The 19673-nt window shown below is 48.7% G+C and overlaps 1 protein-coding gene across 3 annotated transcripts in view; it reads right to left on the bottom strand.

The window, feature by feature from the left end:
• LOC135913566 (zinc finger protein 26-like) overlaps positions 1 to 19673 on the bottom strand; it is a 209300-nt gene that overhangs the window by 173702 nt on the left and 15925 nt on the right. For all 3 annotated transcript variants that reach the window (XM_070525221.1, XM_070525222.1, XM_070525223.1), the window contains exons 4-5: positions 15661 to 15732; positions 1873 to 2020 (exon numbers count right to left, since the gene is read on the bottom strand). In XM_070525221.1, the coding sequence (XP_070381322.1) occupies positions 1873 to 2020; positions 15661 to 15709 (197 nt within the window). In that variant the 5' untranslated portion in view covers positions 15710 to 15732. The remainder of the gene's footprint in view (positions 1 to 1872; positions 2021 to 15660; positions 15733 to 19673) is intronic.

Consider the following 19673-nt stretch of genomic DNA (forward strand, 5'->3'; position numbering starts at 1 on the left):
TCGTTTCCGCATTTATTTTCAGCCATTACAACTTTGCCTAACTACGGGGAATGAGGCGTGCCTCATAATCAGAAAGTGGTTTTGGCACGTAAAACCCCATAATTCTTTTTTTACGGGGAATGAGCCATTCCTGATGATCATATACTTTTTCTCTGGGCTAGACCCGCTTTTTTCGGTGTAGGAGCCATTGCAACGATCCACTTTAAGATCTACGCGCTAATAATTAAAAATGGTGCAAAGACCTCATATGTCACAGCTTAATCCCTACATATCAAATAAGAAGAAAACAAACTTCAAACCTTTCTGCAGCCGTTGTATCAAGTTATTTAACATTCGACTCGTATTCGAACAATAAACCGTTCCCGCCGAAAGCATTGAACAGCCGAGGCGCAGATCATGTATTCCCCCACACGCGGTGAGCACAAATAGGTAAATTACTTCAGTGTGTTCACCCAATATGAATGAATTGTGCTGCCGAAGCAGTTTCTCTTTGTTTGCTTTTTGATATCCTTGTGCAAGTATGCACTACATCGTGTATTGCAATCTACGTTGATGTAATATAAAAAACCTGACTTCCCCTTTGTTTTCTGCCCATGGCCGACAGCCTTTTTCTTAGGAAGGTAACGAAGTTTGCAAGGGCGAAGTAATTCTTGGTACGACATCTTTTGTACAGTTTGATAGATACAGAAAAAAAAGGCCGGGTGGGCAGAGCAAGGACCCCGGCGCATAGTGTATGTCTTCTCTCTTGTCTGTTGCTCTTTCGAAATATCAGAGCTAAGCTCTAGATGAGTATTGCTCGCTATTGTTGCGGTAATGTGCTATTTATTTGTTTACCTATATCTATTCTTGTTACTGCGGTTAACATGAGTAATGCAATTTGAAGGTGTGCTTCAACTCGTTGGGTGTTATCATGTACGTCGTTTCTAATCATGCCAGATTCGCCGGTATTGTGAGTGGAATACATAATCAATTAGAGCTAGGTAAATAAATAAATAAATGAGTAAATAAATAAATTACGGGGAAAGTGATTAACAGGCCCCGAGAGTGGCAGTGTTGTTTTCGAAAAACCCGTGTAAGTCTAAGAACAGAATTCGTTGTTGCCTTCCGCGCGGGTTGTAATCGACATTTTATTTATTGGAAACATTTCAATTTCGGCAACTGTGTCAATTATAATTTTCACTTGTTGTTTTTCATGAGAAAATTCTGACATCGCTAAGTTTGAAAAGATCAGATACATAAAATTTACAAATTCCACTTCCCAAAATATATGACAACGGAAGTTCCATTAGCTGCATCTCATGGAGAATCCTTAGTCGACAATTTTGTTTTATACCCATTTGCAGTTTCCGTGAAATGGCTACAACGCGACCCAAGAATTTCCAAAGTACCTACTCATGAAATAGCATATATCAGAGGGCTGTGTTATTCTCATATTTTGTGCACTTTACATGTCTTATTTGGTGCAACTGATAACATAGTTGCTTTACTTTTATTGCTGAGTTAAAATATTTAATTGTGATCCTTGAGTTTCTCACTTTATTCTTGAGTATATGACATCAGTCAAAACTGCAATGGCTCCAATTACAGAAGCAGCATATTCTTTAAATGCAGCAAACTTCACCAATGTTGGTGCAGGGCATTGCCGAGAAAACTGGTTTCTCTTGTCCCATGTACCTACGTAGTAGATCCTGAGCTAAAGCTTCCAGTTTACGCCAGTGCCATATAGTGTGAACCGCAGCTGACATTTGGCATTTGAATGGTCAGAACATCCATCCCTCGCAGAGGTTCGTCAGTGCAAGCGCAACTTAGCCATACAGACAATTCACTGTCGCGTCAGTGAGTTGAAGGAAGTGTTGCGAAAGTTTGTCTCACCTAGCTTCGTTTCGAAATACGCCCGCTGCTTCCTCCATGCCTGCGAGGCTTGTGCTGGCCTGTGTGTTATCACCGCCACCACCGCTGCTGCTGCAGTAGGCCTGTAGTGTGGAACCGCTGCTTCCGTTGTCGGTCTTGTCTGTATGCTCTGAAAGCAGAGGTGCCAATTCCCGACTGTGAGGCTAGTGATGAAGCTGCAGGCTTCCGTGATCTGAACGCGCAGGAAGAAAGACGAAACACTGACAGCACTGCTGCTGTATGAAGTGATCCTCAATGTTCCGGCCATAAAAGCCTGAAACCACAACGGAGTGTAGACGAAGAGGACAAACATGTTTTGAAAGTTGTTCATTGCTTTAGTCCTCGAAAATTTATGCCTAATTCGGCGCTTCGTTGATCTTGGAATGCGTGATGTTTGTTTCCTCGCTTCTTGTCGCGCTTTGATAGCGAAATGGCTCTGCGCTAAGCTACTCGACATAAGACGTCGCTGCTGCATCTGATACAACAAAATATATAATGCATGCACGGATCAAGTGCTTCATACTAGCTTGCTGCTATTAGAAATGTTCATGACGGCGAGTCTGCATGGTTCTATCTTCGATAATTGTAGTGGTATTGGTGCTCAATCTCCCTTAATGCAATATCTCACTTAATGCGGAAGCTCTTCAAAAGATCAATCACCCTTGTTTATGCAGACGCGAAATTAAAGTAAGCTCTCCTCATTTACCTTTCAAATTTCTCGAACAACATTTCGCTAATAAAAATCAGTTAATACCGAAAGTGGTGAACGATTCAGGAAAGAGAACATATGCATACGCCTCGAAAAAAGAAAAGTCGAGCAGAAACGCCCCTGGGAATTATCAAAGTATGCATAAGCACTGCGCCACTTGCTCATCTCCATGCAGCCCAGTGTCGTTATCGTTGTTACGAAACTTGATCCGGCAAGTGCAAAAGACGGCACTACGGCGACGCGAACTAGTGCGGGCGTCGCCACAAGTAGCATTCACGACGCAGGCAAAGTAATGCAGGCGGCGACGTGACACGAACTTATGTTCCGATCACTATAATCTTTATCGCTCTTTATCGCCTTATCCATCCGCGTCGAACCGTTAAGAACGGAAACCGAACGTACCCGGCTGACGGCAGCGCCGCGCGGACCATGCCTTAAAACTAATCTGCGATGCCGACAAATGGCGCCGACTTGTAATAGCTTCTCGTGCTGTGTTATCGCTGCGTACTTATTGTTCAATAGAGACACGTGGACCAATATCTTGAAAGCGATCTGCGAAAGTGGCCAAGTGCGGCGTTTGCTGAGAGCTCCGTGCGGCTTTGTGTTGTCGCCGCTTCTTTGACTTTGAAGCGCGAGACAGCACGAAGGCCAATTTGCCCGCTGCTGCGGGCGCTACCTTGAAAACGGGTATCTCAAGGGACGGGCAGACGGTCCTCTCGTTCGGTAAGCACATAAATGCTTTTGGATCTAAAAATTCGGGCTCATGCGGATTGCTAAAAAAAACGAATTTTTCTTTTACTGTAAAGCTTTCATTCTCAGAAATTCGCGTGGGGTCTCTTCGTACATTTGTGCTATACGAGGGTGGAGGATAATTTTTCCTTTCAAGAATTCCGCTTAGCTTCGGACGAGTGGTAATGTCAAGGATGGATCCAGGGTAGCCTGCAAATTTGCACAGCCTGATTTAGTTGCGCAAAACTGTGGAAATACAACGTACACCGTGAAGCCAGGGGACGCGAAGCATTTCGGATCTACAGCTGCAGTTGAAAAAAGATCAGCACAACTGACCGATGATCCGAGAAGGTAAATTGTGGGACACGACGCTGTTCCCGATTCCGTCGTAAACGAGAGTGCCAGGGACCCGCTTCTTGAAACATGAATCACGTGGCAGTTAAGATACCAGTGTGCGCTGAAACAAGGGCGCCGCGTACCTCAATTTGCCTGCTCCGGTTATCAGTCACTTGTGCTAATGTTTTGCCATTCCGTTTCAGCCTGTGGCCAGGTAAAGGCCGCCCCTAGTAATACTGGGTGTCCTGTACCTGGCCTCCTGGCCTTACTTTGTGTTCGGCGAAACGTTACGCGTTTGCGTAAATCGAGTAGTTGAGTGTGTGACGAAGGGAGCCAGACGGTGACGTTGAAGAGGAACGTAGGGTGTACATGATTTCTGCAGCCTCTTGACCCGGATTTACACCCACCAATTATTGAGTTCTGCAGAGCTACTCAATGGAATTTGCCAAGAAAAGCGCTTATTGTGACTTAATCTCCACCGAGTCTTAGCGTTTTACAATCACATACAGCGTGTATTTGCTTTTATTAGGCAGTTTATGTCAAAACGATGAAGTCATTTGTTCTCGGGCAATAAAACGCTAAAATCTGTTCAACCTGGAGTGATGTTGAACTCGGTACAACGTCGCAGTTTGTGCGAAGCGTGAGCTGCTACAAAATGAAATTGTTCATGAATGTGGGACAATCCCGGAGATAGTGCAATCTCACAGCGCCCCAACACCCCAGCTTTCAACACGCAAGCGGTCAAGAAACTGGCACCTCACGCACGCACCGTACGTTTCAAAGCTCTTGATGGCTTTTCAGCGATAAAGTAGGCTTGCGATGGCGGTCTAAATAAAAAAGCAGGGTCGCGATCGGAGATATTTCGTTCGATACGCGTTCTGTTCGGTTGCTGCAACGTCACAAAGTTCCAGTATGCAAAATTTGTGACAGCGGTGCAGAGAGAGCAGCCAATCAGGGAGCGGTGACGTCCCCGGAAGTTTACTTCCATCGTTTGTCGTCTGCTTGCAGACAGTATACTACAAAACGAAATGTATCTCGTCTTCCAAATGAATGAAATCTTTATCTAAAAAAATGTATTTTTTCTTCTCAAGCCCAAACACGTTTTCAAATAGTAGTACGTGTGATTACTGCAATTTATAGCTATTAGTTTCTTTGCGTCGTCCCTAGGTAGTGTCGCGCACAGCGGGAAGAGGAAAGAAAAAAAACGACAGGAAGAGTGGCGCACTTTTCAAGAGGCAGCGACAACATTCCAGTGGCTCACTGGCACCCATGATGGAGTCGATTTCTCTGTACAACCAACGAATTATTTGTTTCGAGAAACAAAAACGATGCTGGAATTCACTTTCTGCCATTTCTTCAAACGCGTTTCGCACCACCACCCACTCTCCTCCTTCCTCTAGAAACACCAGCGAAACAACCTAAGTTCCCTACGGAAGCACCATTTTCTGGAATTAAACTATGGATTGGATTCAAACGTGCCATTCCTCGGCCCAAAAGGCCGCCTGTTGGATCCAATTCAATCCGCCAGACGCGCCATGAGAAGCCGCATGATCGCTCCAAACTTCCCAGCTCCCGTCGGGTTCGGCGCCTATGAGACGAAATGCTCGGTGGTACGATGATTGACAGGAGCGTGTCGTCATTTTGACGTCACCAAAAACGTGGCCGCGCCCCGCGGCTGGCGACGTCGGCGCGGAGTAGGCCAATCGCGCGCGCCGGTAACCGAACGAACGCGCCGAACAACCATCTCCGATCGCGCCCCCGTAATCTGATGGCTAGAGCACATGGCTGCTGTGCTCGATGGCAGAGGTGCGATACTGAAAATGACGCGGGACAGGAACGTGCCTTTCCCGCCTACCTACTCCCATTCTTACCTAAGCGAAGTGCTTATAATCGACCACAACCCAAGAATAAAACGTTATATGTGCGCTGTTCAGCTCAAACAGAAGTTCCATGGATTCACTATCCAATTCAGTTCCCTTATTTCCGTGACGTGGAATGGCAATGCGAATGTGAAAGAACTCTTTTCTACATACTCAGGTGTCTGTGCCACTATTGTTAGAATGAATTGTGCACGGTTCTGTCAAACTTTATGGGTGATCCTGACATCAGCACTCAGCCAAACGTAATATTTTAGCTTGTAACAGCGAACTTTTGTCCTTTATTTAGCTTTACTTTTATATTATCAGAGGAAAGTAATTAAGCATGAGCGCTATCCAGGTAGCTTGGCTTTGTTTGAGAGGCCAGGGGCAGGCACACTCCGTTCGATCGAGGCGTCGCTGAATCTTCCGGCCGAAAGTTTGCAGAATTTTCGTCGCAGGTAAGTGTAGCATCAAACACAGGGTAATTGCAGTTGGGAAACCTTGGATACCCAGCTGCGCGGTAGTGGCACGCGCGGTAATCATGTCCTGTTTCGCCGCAATGAAAACATAGCGGCCGGTGGTCAGCGGTGCGCCACAAATCGGTCTTTTGAAACGGGTAGCGGGCAGAGAATTCGCCTTAAGAGGAAGCTTTAGCTCGGGCCCAACTCCGACGCGGCCTATTCAAATACATGTAAAAACACAAAAACGTTTTTCTGAGATAACCCCTGGACCGATTTTAATGAAATTTGTTGCATTTGAGAGAAAAAGTTAAATTCTAGTGACTGCTGGAAGTGGAATTTTGATTTAGGGCTTGAATTTTGTTAAAAGGATTTTCAAAAATTCAGACGTTTGAAAAAAATAGAAGCACGAAGTTTGCAAACTAATAGCTCTGTATCAAAAACAGATATCGCGATTCCGTAAACGGCATCCATTAGATCATTCAAAGCGGACAAACTTGTTATGTCAATTTACATCTCACGTGAATTTGTTACGTTGTTTACGAGGGTTCTGCAAAAGTTGTAATTACACAATTCCCCATTTCCCCATTTTTTGATGTTCATGTGTAACATATCAATTTTGTCCGCTTTAAATGTGCTATCAGGTACAATTCACAGAATTGCGATATCATTTTTTCTTGCTGAGTTACGGAGTTGTAAATTTGATAGTTTCGTTTTCTGAAAATTCGCGATTTTTCCCAAATTTTTATAAAAAATTGACAACCTAAATCGAAAATTCGAAACCAACAGTCACTCGATTTTAAGTGTTTCTTTTAAATGCAGCACACCTCGTCAAATTTGGTGCAGTAGTTGCCTAGAAAAACGAATTCTCCTTTTACATGTATTTAGATAGGAGCACCCGAGCTAAAGCTTCCTCTTAAGACCGAGGCGCAGTGATCGGCTGGCGGCGACAGGCGTAGCTGGCGGCGGCTGTGCCTGTCGAAAATATGGCGGGGGGGGGGGGGGGGCGGGCGGGGATGGCTGCGTAGTACTGGTCGATAGTGTCAGCAGCATCGAAGTGGCGGGAGGTGGACGACCGACAGCTTCCACGTAGGTCAATCGTCGCGGCACCACCTGCCATTCGGGCGAAGAAAAGGCCTGTCGAACTTCCTCCCGAACGATATCAGTGACGGAAGCCACCGCTGGTGCCATGGGAGAAATACCGAGCTGCCGGTTCTCCTCTCGCACAATCTCTCGGATGACTTCACGCAGAGACGTGCCGCCGCTCTCAGGCATGAAGGTAACGAATGAAGCCATAGCTAGTCTGGCTTCGGAGGCAGTAATTGAAGTGTGAGGTAAGGTACCAAGGCAACCGGCAGGCAAGCTCACCCAAGTATCGAAGTATCTAATAAAGAAACGACAATGAATGAATGTGTCGAACTCAAGGTATGAGATAGAATACGGGGAACTGTGAAAACTAACCAACAATGAGAAAATAAGGGATATTCGAAATTACAACGTGACAAAAACTGAAGAAGCCGGTAAAACTAGACGCAGCGTGATATTGTCACGTGGTCTTGACGTCAAAGAACACAGTAGCAAGACTGTGAAAGGCAAAAACTAGCTTTTATTGGGCGAACCTGTGCCCACAAAACACGCTACACTCAAAGCACAACGAGAGCGGCGAACACAGTCGGCGATCGTCGTAAATCTGATCAGCGGGTCAAGCGCGTCGGCTTTTATACAGCAATCATCGAATGTTCCAGATTAAACGTTGGGACCCGCATGCCTTCTAAAATGTTCTACACCATTCGTGTCAAGCGATGAAATCAGATAACACAACGTTCGGCGACAACAGACAGCGGATAGAAGCATCGATAACTTTCCAGAAACTTCGGACACATGCAGGCGCGTCCCGCGCTGTGCGATAACATTTGTTAGGCGACAATACTTGCCGCCCGATAAAGACAAGTACACGTGTCAATACCCCCCTCTTAAAAAGCATCGACCCGATGCTGCAAACAAACGAAAGTAATAAGTAAGCACTCATAGCAAAGAAAAAAAAATAAGGAAAGTTCGTTAGCGTCCGTAAAATGGTTTAAGACGCACCACGTGGACCACTTCAGGTCGTGCGCGACGTCGCTGTGAATGCGAAATGCCGTCTGGCACGACCTCATAGTCCAGAGCGCCAATACGTCGGATGACCTTGTAGGGTCCGAAATAGCGTCGGAGTAGTTTCTCACTGAGTCTTCGTCGGCGTATCGGTGTCCAAACCCAAACACGGTCGCCGGGCTGGTACTCAACAAAGCGTCGTCGGAGGTTGTAGTGTCGGCTGTCGGTCCTCTGTTGGTTCTTGATCCGTAGGCGGGCGAGCTGTCGGGCTTCTTCGGCGCGCTGGAGATAGCTAGCGACGTCAACATTCTCTTCGTCAGTGACGTGGGGCAGCATGGCGTCGAGCGTCGTCGTCGGGTTCCTGCCGTAAACCAGCTTAAACGGCATGATCTGTGTTGTTTCTTGCACCGCCGTGTTGTAAGCGAATGTTACGTACGGCAGGACGGCATCCCAGGTCTTGTGTTCGACGTCGACGTACATCGCTAGCATGTCGGCCAGGATCTTATTCAGCCGCTCCGTAAGACCATTCGTCTGCGGGTGGTAGGCCGTGGTCCTCCTGTGTCTTGTCTGACTGTATTTCAGAATGGCTTGGGTGAGCTCTGCTGTAAAGGCCGTTCCTCTGTCGGTGATGAGGACTTCTGGGGCGCCGTGTCGAAGCAGGATGTTTTCGACAAAGAATTTCGCCACTTCGGCTGCGCTACCTTTCGGCAGTGCTTTAGTTTCAGCGAAGCGGGTAAGGTAGTCTGTCGCCACGACGATCCACTTATTTCCGGTTGTTGACGCCGGAAAGGGTCCCAGCAAGTCCATCCCGATCTGCTGGAATGGTCGGCAAGGAGGCTCGATTGGCTGTAGTAATCCGGCTGGCCTTGTCGGCGGTGTCTTGCGTCGCTGACAGTCTCGGCATGTTCTGACATAACGGGCGACGTCGGCGGTCAGGCGCGGCCAATAATACTTTTCTTGTATCCTCGATAGTGTCCGGGAAAAACCGAGGTGTCCAGCGGTCGGATCGTCATGTAGGGCGTGCAATACTTCTGGACGAAGTCCTGACGGGACAACAAGAAGGTAGTTGGCGCGGACTGGTGAAAAGTTCTTCTTCACGAGGAGATTGTTTTGAAGCGTGAAGGAAGATAATCCGCGCTTAAATGCCCTGGGGACAACGTCGGTGTGCCCTTCCAAATATTCCACCAGGCCTTTTAGCTCCAAGTCTGCCCGTTGCTGTTCAGCGAAGTCTTCCGCGCTTATCATGCCAAGGAAGTTGTCGTGATCTTCGTCATCTTGCGGCGGCGGGTCAATGGGGGCGCGTGATAGGCAATCGGCATCGGAGTGTTTTCGTCCGGACTTGTAGGTTACAGTGATGTCGTATTCTTGTAGTCTGAGGCTCCACCGCGCCAGTCGTCCTGAAGGATCCTTTATACTCGCTAGCCAACACAACGCGTGATGGTCACTGACGACTTTGAATGGCCTGCCATAAAGATAAGGGCGAAATTTAGCTGTAGCCCAAACGATGGCGAGGCATTCCTTTTCGGTTGTAGAATAGTTGCCTTCCGCTTTTGACAGCGACCGGCTAGCGTAAGATATCACCTGTTCAACTCCGTTTTTCCTCTGGACTAGAACGGCACCGAGGCCTAGGCTACTGGCGTCAGTATGGATTTCTGTATCGGCGTACTCGTCGAAGTGCGCAAGTACAGGCGGCGACTGCATGCGTCGTTTGAGTTCTTCAAATGCATCGGCCTGCGGCGTTTCCCACTTGAACTCAACATCATATTTAGTTAGACGTGTCAACGGCTCGGCGATGCGTGAAAAGTCCTTGACAAAGCACCTGTAGTAGGCACACATGCCAAGGAATCTACGCACTGCCTTCTTGTCGGTGGACTGCGGGAACTTTGCGATGGCAGCTGTTTTCTGGGGGTCGGGGCGTACTCCGGATTTACTGATGACGTGACCTAGGAACAGAAGCTCGTCGTAAGCGAAGCGGCATTTTTCTGGCTTCAGAGTGAGCCCTGATGACTTGATGGCCTCTAGCACTGTCGTAAGCCGCCTAAGGTGATCGTCGAAATTTTCGGCGAAGACGACGACGTCATCCAAGTAAACAAGGCAGGTCTGCCACTTCAATCCTGCTAACACCGTGTCCATGACGCGCTGGAAAGTTGCAGGCGCCGAGCAGAGTCCGAATGGCATGACCTTGAACTCGTAGAGGCCGTCTGGCGTGATGAAGGCGGTCTTTTCGCGATCTCTCTCGTCGACTTCTATTTGCCAGTAGCCAGACTTGAGATCCATCGACGAGAAGTACTTAGCGTTGCAGAGCCGATCCAATGCGTCGTCTATCCGTGGAAGGGGGTATACGTCCTTCTTCGTGATCTTGTTCAGACGACGATAATCGACGCAGGAACGTAGGGTTCCGTCCTTTTTCTTCACCAGGACAACAGGGGATGCCCACGGGCTTTTCGACGGCTGGATGATGTCGTCGCGCAGCATTTCGTCGACTTGTTCTCTTATAGCTTCGCGTTCTCGCAGCGAAACTCGGTAAGGGCTTTGGCGGAGTGGTCGAGCGTACTCCTCGGTGATTATGCGATGCTTGGCGACTGGTGTTTGTCGAATCCTCGATGTCGTCGAAAAGCAGCCTTTGTATCGTCGGAGCAGACTTCTGAGCTGCTGTTGCTTAATCACTGGGAGACTTGGATTAATGTCGTAGTCTGGTTCGGGAACCATGGTCGTCGGGGTAGATGCGGCGGAATCCGAGAGGACAAACGCAATACCGGTTTCCATAATTTCCTCGATGTACGCGATCGTCGTGCCCTTGTTGATGTGCTTGAACTCCTGGCTGAAGTTTGTCAGCAACACTTCAGTTTTCCCTCCATGCAGTCGAGCGATCCCTCTTGCGACGCAAATTTCCCGGTCTAGCAGTAGACTTTGGTCGCCTTCGATGACACCTTCTACGTCAGCGGGTATTTCGGTGCCGACCGAAATAACAATGCTGGAGCGGGGCGGGATGCTCACTTGGTCTTCGAGCACACTCAAGGCGTGGTGACTACGAGGGCTCTCCGGCGGTATCGCTTTATCATCCGACAGCGTTATTGACTTCGACTTCAGGTCGATGACTGCGCCGTGTTGGTTGAGGAAGTCCATGCCGAGAATGACGTCTCGAGAACACTGTTGAAGGATAACGAAGGTGGCAGGGTAAGTTCGGTCATGAATGGTTATCCTTGCCGTGCACATTCCAGTCGGCGTAATCAGGTGTCCTCCAGCGGTGCGAATTTGAGGGCCTTCCCATGCAGTCTTAACCTTCTTCAACTGGGCGGCGATGTGTCCACTCATGACGGAGTAATCAGCACCGGTGTCCACTAAGGCAGTAACTGCGTGGCCGTCGAGAACCACGTCGAGGTCGGTGGTTCTTTGTCTGGCGTTGCAGTTGGGTCTTGGCGTCGGATCACGGCTGCGTCGTGTTGAACTGAGGTTGGAACGTCGCGTCGTCAAGTCGTTTTTCGTCGGTGTAGTTTTGGCTTCCAGACTTCGTCGGGACGGCGGCGTGTCATTATGTCGTCGAGATGGTCTCTTCGTCGTCTTCGTCGGCGGCGGAGGATCTTCGTCAGTTCGACGAACAGCAACCGCACCTCCATCGGTTGCTGCTTTTAGTTTTCCGGGTATGGGCTCGCAGAGCGGCCCCGGGCTGGGCCAGTGTATGGACGGCGCTGCGGCGAAAGGTAGCGGCCTGGTGACGGCGAACGGGACGGTCGTCGAGAGTTCCACTGAGTGGCGGCTAGGTAATCGGCAATGTCACGTGGGCGCTCCCCAAGCTGTGGACGCGGCGCGTTGACGGCGAACCCTCTCAGTCCCATGTCGCGGTATGGGCATCGGCGGTACACATGGCCGGCTTCTCCGCAGTGATAGCAGAGCGGGCGGTGGTCAGGAGCGCGCCAAACGTCGGTCTTCCTCGGGTAGCTCCGCTGGGCGATGGGTGGGCGCGCTGTCGGCGGCGGCGGCGGTGGTCGACGGAATTGCGGCTTTACAGGGCCCTGGCGCGGTCGCTTAGGTGGGCCTTGACGGCGTACGACGGCGGCGTAGGTCATCGCTTCGGGTTGGGGTTGCGGTAATTGAGGTTGCACCTCCGGAACTCCAAGCGACCTCTGAACCTCATCTTTGACGATGTCAGCGATCGAGGCCACTTGAGGCTGCGACGACGGGAAGATCTTCTGAAGCTCCTCTCGTACGACTGCCCTGATAGCCTCGCGCAGGTCTTCGGAGGCCAGTGATTGAACTCCGGCATAGTTTGTAGCGTTGGTGCGGCGGTCGAATTGCCGGTTTCGCATCTCGAGTGTCTTCTCGATGCTAGTGGCCTCGCGAAGAAACTCGTCGACAGTCTTCGGTGGGTTTCGTACCATACCGGCGAAAAGTTCCTCCTTAACACCACGCATTAGTAGCCGGACTTTCTTTTCCTCGGTCATTTCCGCGTCGGCGTGGCGGAATAGGCGGCTCATTTCTTCTGTAAAAATCGCCGTGGTCTCGTTGGGCAGCTGCACTCGGGTTTCCAGTAGTGCTTGGGCTCGTTCTCGGCGTACGACGCTTGTGAATGTCTTCAGGAAGGCGCTTCGGAAAAGGTCCCAGGTCGTTAACGTGGTTTCTCTGTTCTCGAACCACGTCCTGGCAGCGTCTTCCAATGCGAAGAAGACATGTCGCAGTTTGTCGTCGCTGTTCCAGCTGTTAAATGCAGCGACCCTCTCGTACGTCTCGAGCCAGGTTTCCGGGTCCTCGAATGTTGAACCGCGGAACGTGGGGGGCTCCCTGGGCTGCTGCAGCACGACGGGGGATGCTGGGGCTGCCATTGGGGAGGACTTGGTGGCAATCTTCCTGCTCGTCTCAGGTACGAGTCCGTGCTCTGGGGGCAGTCCTTGCAGCCGGCGGCTAGCTCGCTGGTCTTGGGCGACGTTGGTTTTGTCCTCGGGCTTCGGACTTGGATCGCGGCTTTGCGGGGGCGTTCGGTACATGAACGCACAAGCACCTCCACCAGATGTCACGTGGTCGTGACGTCAAAGAACACAGTAGCAAGACTGTGAAAGGCAAAAACTAGCTTTTATTGGGCGAACCTGTGCCCACAAAACACGCTACACTCAAAGCACAACGAGAGCGGCGAACACAGTCGGCGATCGTCGTAAATCTGATCAGCGGGTCAAGCGCGTCGGCTTTTATACAGCAATCATCGAATGTTCCAGATTAAACGTTGGGACCCGCATGCCTTCTAAAATGTTCTACACCATTCGTGTCAAGCGATGAAGTCAGATAACACAACGTTCGGCGACAACAGACAGCGGATAGAAGCATCGATAACTTTCCAGAAACTTCGGACACATGCAGGCGCGTCCCGCGCTGTGCGATAACATTTGTTAGGCGACAATACTTGCCGCCCGATAAAGACAAGTACACGTGTGAATATCAGTGAGAAGGAAACTTCGCATAGGGCAAACCAAAATGTATGCACTTAAAGGTAAGCAGGGTAATATCATCAGCAATCTCGAAGGTATAATAAAAGCAGCGGAAGAATCATATACTGACGTGTACAGTACCCAGAGGAGCCAGGGTACCTACATTCGAACGAGTGATCAACAGTTTGCAGAGACTGCTCCTATGAATAGCAATGAGGTCAGAAGGACCTTGAAAAACATGAAACGGGGAAAAGCGGCAGAAAAAGATGAAATAACAATCCAATAATTAAAGATTTAGGATAGGTAATGCTTGAAAAACTGGCGGCTCTTTATAGGAACTGTCTGGTCCCAGAAAACTCAGAGAATGCAAATATTGTACTAATCCACAAAAAGGCAGTCGTAATATAATTGAAAAATTATAGGCTTATTGGCTTACTTCCAGTATTCTATAAAATATTTACCAGGGTAATTTGGAATACAATAAGGGCAACACTGGATTTTATTCAACCAAGGGAACAGGCTGGCGTTAGGAAAGGATACTCTACAATGGATCACATCCATGTCATTATTCAGGTAATCAAGAAATACGAAGATTACAATCACCCTCTCAATTTGGCTTTCATAGATTAGGAAAAGGCATTTGATTCAGTAGCGATACCAGCAGTCATAGAGATATCATGTAATCAAAGAGCACAGAACGATTACATAAATATCTTGGCAAATATCTACAGAGATTCCACAGCCACATTACGTCTACGCAAGATAACTCAAAAGATAGGCATCAGACAAGGAAGCAGAATCTCTTCAATGATTTGGAAGATATTTTCAAGCTATTAAACTGCGAAGGCTTAGTAGTAAGGGCCGACAGCGAATGTATCAGCAACCTTCGGTTTGCAGATGACATTGTTCTATTAAGCAGCAATGCAGACGAGTTACAAAAAGTGACTGAGGACCTTAACATAGTGTAAAAGTGGGGTGGAAGATCAGTATGCAGAAGAAAAATATAATCGCTAGCCAAGGCAACAAGAGTTAAGGATCGCAAGTGAGCCACAAGAATTTGCGAAGGAGTACGTGTACCTCCATCAATCGAACTCTGCGAACCTTTACCATGAGAAGGAAATTCACAGAAGAATAATGGGTTGGAGCGCATGCGACAGACATTGTCAGCTCCTGACTAGAAGATTACCATTATCACTGAAAAGGAAGGTGCACAATCAGTGCATTTTACTGGTGCTGTCAATATCGGGCAGAAACATGGAGACTGACACAAAAAGCTTGAAAGCAACCTAAGCACCCCGCAAACAGCGATGGAACGACGAATGCTAGGTATAGCGTTAAGAGACAGAACGAGAGCCGTTTGAATGACAGAACAAACGGTTAAAGCTGGTATTCTAATTGACATTAGGAGAAAAAATGGAACCAAGCAGGTCGTGTAATGCGCAGGTTAGGTAACCGGTGAACCATTAGGGTTACAGAAAGGGTACCAACAGAAGTGTAGCGCAGTGGAGGACGACAGAAGACAGGGTGGGGCAATGAAATTGAGAATTTCGTGGGCGCTAGTTGGATCGGTTGGCACAGGACAGAGATAATTGGACATCGAAGGGAGGGGCTTTCGTCCTGCAGTGAAAATAAAATGGGCTGATGATGATAATACTTGAGTGTAAGCGCAAAGAACGCCTATTGCCCCTTTTCTTCAGCCGGCCTCCACAGGATTTCACGGCGAGTTTACAATTCCCAATAAGGCGCGCTCATTGGGAGGTTGGTTGAGGGCCTTGTAGCGGCCATAGTGCTGCACGCACCTTGTGAAATGTACCATAAATAACTAGAGTTAACTTCAGCAAACAGCGTCTAACTTCGTTGTCCCGACGCGGGGTCTGTGCTAGCCCGTGCTCACCGCGAACTCCGTGTAGCGTTAAAAGAGAGAGAGACAAAGTTGGTAGGCGGATTTCGGAATTAGGGGGAAAATCGGGTTTAACCCGGTTATACTGAAACATGTCCGGAGTGTAAAAATCAGGTTAAATTGAGGTTTACCCGATAACGAACAAACCTACGATGATATATTCCAACATGCGTGTTAGATCTGAATAATTACTGCCAAACGAACGACCGAGAATGTAGCTGAGTCGTCTTGCAAAAACGCAATGGAATTAGAAATAATCATAAATACTTACCCATCAATTTCCAGGCAAGCGGCAGGGCGTCCTTCTTCGTGGCCTCCATGAGCAAGGCAAAAACCCAGACGACTGCAATGGAGAATGCAAGAGACAAAATTTGGGAGAGCATGCTGTAAGAGATTATGATGAGCTGAAGGTGTGTATCTCTCAATTCAAGTCCACAAATGCGTTGCTAAATAGAAACTTTGCAGTGCGAAGCTTGATTATTTGGGCACAAATTACGTGTTATGTTGGTCTCGCATTTTATTCTTAGCAGCTTTTCAAGTCAGCATCTGCCCCCGCAGGGGCGTCTGCGTGAGCAGGCGTTTGGTGTGTTGCGCCACCACGTACCCGAGCACACGAGGGTTGGACCCTTCCGCGTGTAGCCGTGCACAGCTTAGCCGTGTCTGGGGAAAGGGGGATCCTGGAGGTTGAGCCGATGCTGGGTGTTTGGACCTTTAAGGCCCCCCGGCGGAGGCAACACACCTCTTCGGCCTCGGCTTCACATAGACGGCACCTCCAGGCTGACCCACCTGGAGGAAATCGGCAGTCACCTTTTCCTGTCCTTCTCTTCAATCTTCGTCTTTCTCTCTCAATTTCAATCTTTCCTGTCTTCTCTTCGCTTCTTATTACTTCCAGACTTCCAGGTGGCGAGGGTTAACCTGGTGTAGTTATCCAACCTTGGGTATCGTATATTAGGTTATAGTGGCGATGCATGGCTGGCGTCTGCAGGCTTCCAATCTTGTAGCGTGCCCTTGTAGGGCTCGGTGGTGGGTGGCCACCACCGCCGCCGAATTTTCCAAATTTTTATGGCTGAAGCTTTTCCCCTATTACCTGATCGCTCTCTGAAGAGGGGGCGCACCGATGAACAGTTCAACTTTTTCATGCAACCGAAAGTGTCCTTTCCTAAATACCACGTTGCCCACAGTCAGCACGAAACCAAGACAGTCCGAATGATGTCATCATTTCTTGTAGCTAAATCTATCACTGAAGCAATAGGCCCAGGTTATAAAGTTACGAAGATGGGAAGTGGCGATCTTCTACTAGAAGTTCGCGACAAGCCACAATATGACAAACTATCAAAACTTGTAGCGTTTGGGGACATTCCCGTTTCTGTAGGACCACACAGGTCGATGGACACAGTGCGCGGTGTCATCTCAGAAGATGACCTTATCGAACTTACCGAAAGTGAATTACTAGAAGGATGGCAAGAATAGAACGTCGTCAAGGTACAAAGGATAAAAATAAGGCGAGATGACAAAGAAATACCAACCAGGCATATAATCATCACTTCTGGAACTAGCAACTTACCAGATTCAATAGAAACAGGATACTGCAAACTATGGGTGAGACCATACATTCCTAACCCACGCCGATGCTTCAAGTGTCAGCGGTTCGGGCATGGTTCGCAAAGTTGCCGAGGGCGCACTACTTGTGCAAAATGTGCATCAAAGGAGCACTCGTCCGACACTTGCACTTCCGCCGCACGTTGCGCTAACTGTGAAGGGGATCACCCCGCACACTCTCGTTCTTGCCCATCATGGAAAAAAAGAAAAACAAATAATCGAAATCAAAGTAAAAAAAATTACCGACGATTACGTTACTTCCTAATGCGAAATTTGAGCGCAGCAAATAAGCTGTTTCACCTTTTCGATAGATTGAGGCAAAGAAATCGAGCAACACATGTATACGCTATCACAGAATTTTTTTTTATTTTTCACACGTATTCCTTTAACAAAGACTCCACTAACAGTTCTTGACAGTCATGAAGGAAGCTTTGTGGTCGGAGAAATAGACTGATATATGTTCGACTTGGTACACCAATGCTTGATTCTCAAAGACGAGATCTATACAAGTGCCTCGCGAGGTTGTCACAGCCGTGGGACGCGTTACGAGCGAGAGGAACGGGATGTTCTCCCGCATAAGTGTTAGGAAATTGCTGTTTGTCTTTATGTCAACATTAAAGTCCCCCACTACTAACATCGGTGTGGATCGATTGACGGTTAATGCGAGTTGCAGGAAGTGCACGACGTCTTTCGTGAGTGCGGTAGCGGACTCACGAAAGCGGTATCAGTCGGTCGCTGCTAGCGCTGGGGGGATGAAAGGGGGGCGGAGCTGGTTACGAGGCCGACGACAACGCCGACGCGAAACCCAGGAACGGACGCCAAAGAGCCATTTGTGTAGCCAGCCCTCCTCCACAGTCTCTCCTCCTCCCTTCCATCATCCTCCCTCGCCCGGAGAGCCGACAGCGCGCATGCGCGGCGGCGGAGCAGATTCGTCGGCGAGCTGGTTACGAGGCCGACGACAACGCCGACGACAACGCCGACGATGACGCGAAACCCAGGAACGGACACCAAAGAGCTGCGCTCTAAAATGAACCTTTCCTTCCAAGAGGCGCGCAAACGCTTCTCCATCAATCAATGTAGTCCATCCTACACCGATGGGGCGCGCCGGCAGGCAGCGCTACATCTTTCGGCGGCCACCCAAGTCACACGGAGTGTGACGGCGGTCCCGCCATCAGCCCCCCCCCCCCCCCCGGCTGGAACAGCTAGCGCTGTACCGGCCACCTCAAAGGAGGACCAGCAGACCCTCGGGCCTGTTGGACCCACGGCCACTGCCCAAGCAGATCGGCCCAACATTCCCGCGAAAGTGCCCGCCACGCGGGCAGTATCCACCGCCTCAGAGGAGGTGATGGATACGAGCACAAATCCGGCGTCTCAGACGCCCAAGGAACGGCGCAGCTCCCTCGAGCGTGCCGGGAAGAAAGAGAGAGCTCGCATCAAGGGGCCTGGAAAGGCCTCGTGAGCTAAGCTTTATTTCTTAGGCACACAGCACAAGACACATGCATTATGGATACACAGATAATACAATGGAATGTCAGGGGTTTACTCCACAACCTAGACGACATTAAGGAACTCTTAAATAAGTACAATCCAAAGGTGCTGTGTGTCCAAGAAACACATCTTAATCCTTCACGCACGAACTTTCTCCGGCAGTATACCATTTATCGAAAAGACCGCAACGATGTCCTTGCCTCGTCTGGCGGTGTGGCAATTATTGTAGGTAAGGGTGTTGCTTGCCGGCAACTACAGCTTAAAACAACTCTAGAGGCAGTTGCAGTCCGTGCTGTACTGTTTAATAAACTGATCACAATTACCTCTGTATACATACCCCCGAACTACCAACTTTCAAAAACAGAATTTCACACCTTTATCTATGAACTGCCCGAACCATACATTGTCGTTTGAAATTTTAATGCACACAACACCCTTGGGGGAAGCCGTCGTTGTGATGCCAGAGGACGCTTAGTTGAAAACTTCCTCCTCACTAAAGATGCTTGCTTGCTTAATGGGAAAGAACCTACATTTTACAGTGTCACAAACAAAAGATTCTCATCTATCGATTTAAGCATTGCATCGAGTTTACTCTTGCCGCATCTGGAGTGGAACGTAAATAAGAATCCCTACGGGAGCGATCATTTCCCCATTGTCATAAAACTAACAAAAGATGAGTGCTGTCCACATGTCTCCCGGTGGAAAGTCGATTGTGCCGACTGGACACGATACAGGGAGATGACACATTTGACTTGGAACGACATCTGTAATCTTTCTATCGAAGGTGTAGTGACATATTTCACGGCGTTCATAGTTGATGCGGCGTCAATATGTATCCCCGTAACAAATGGATCGTCCTGTAAGCGCCGTGTTCCATGGTGGAAAGATGACTGCAAAAAAGCGCGTAGAAATCAAAATAGGGCTTGGAACAACCTTCGAGACTCTCGAACTACGGAGAGTTTGATCATTTTCAAGAAAATAAAGTCTGAGGGTAGAAGAACGCGGCACCGTGCCAAAAGGGAGAGCTGGCAAAGATATATTTCTAGCGTCAACTCTTATACTGACGAACAAAAAGCCTGGAACAGAGTGAATAAAATCAAAGGTCGGCAAACTCATCCTCTACCATTAGTAAACACGCAAGGAAATACTCTTCAGGACCAAGCTGACTCTCTTGGGGCACATCTTGAAAACATTTCT

Source organism: Dermacentor albipictus, chromosome 9, assembly GCF_038994185.2.
Source record: "Dermacentor albipictus isolate Rhodes 1998 colony chromosome 9, USDA_Dalb.pri_finalv2, whole genome shotgun sequence".
NCBI classification, from domain to species: Eukaryota; Metazoa; Arthropoda; class Arachnida; order Ixodida; family Ixodidae; genus Dermacentor; species Dermacentor albipictus.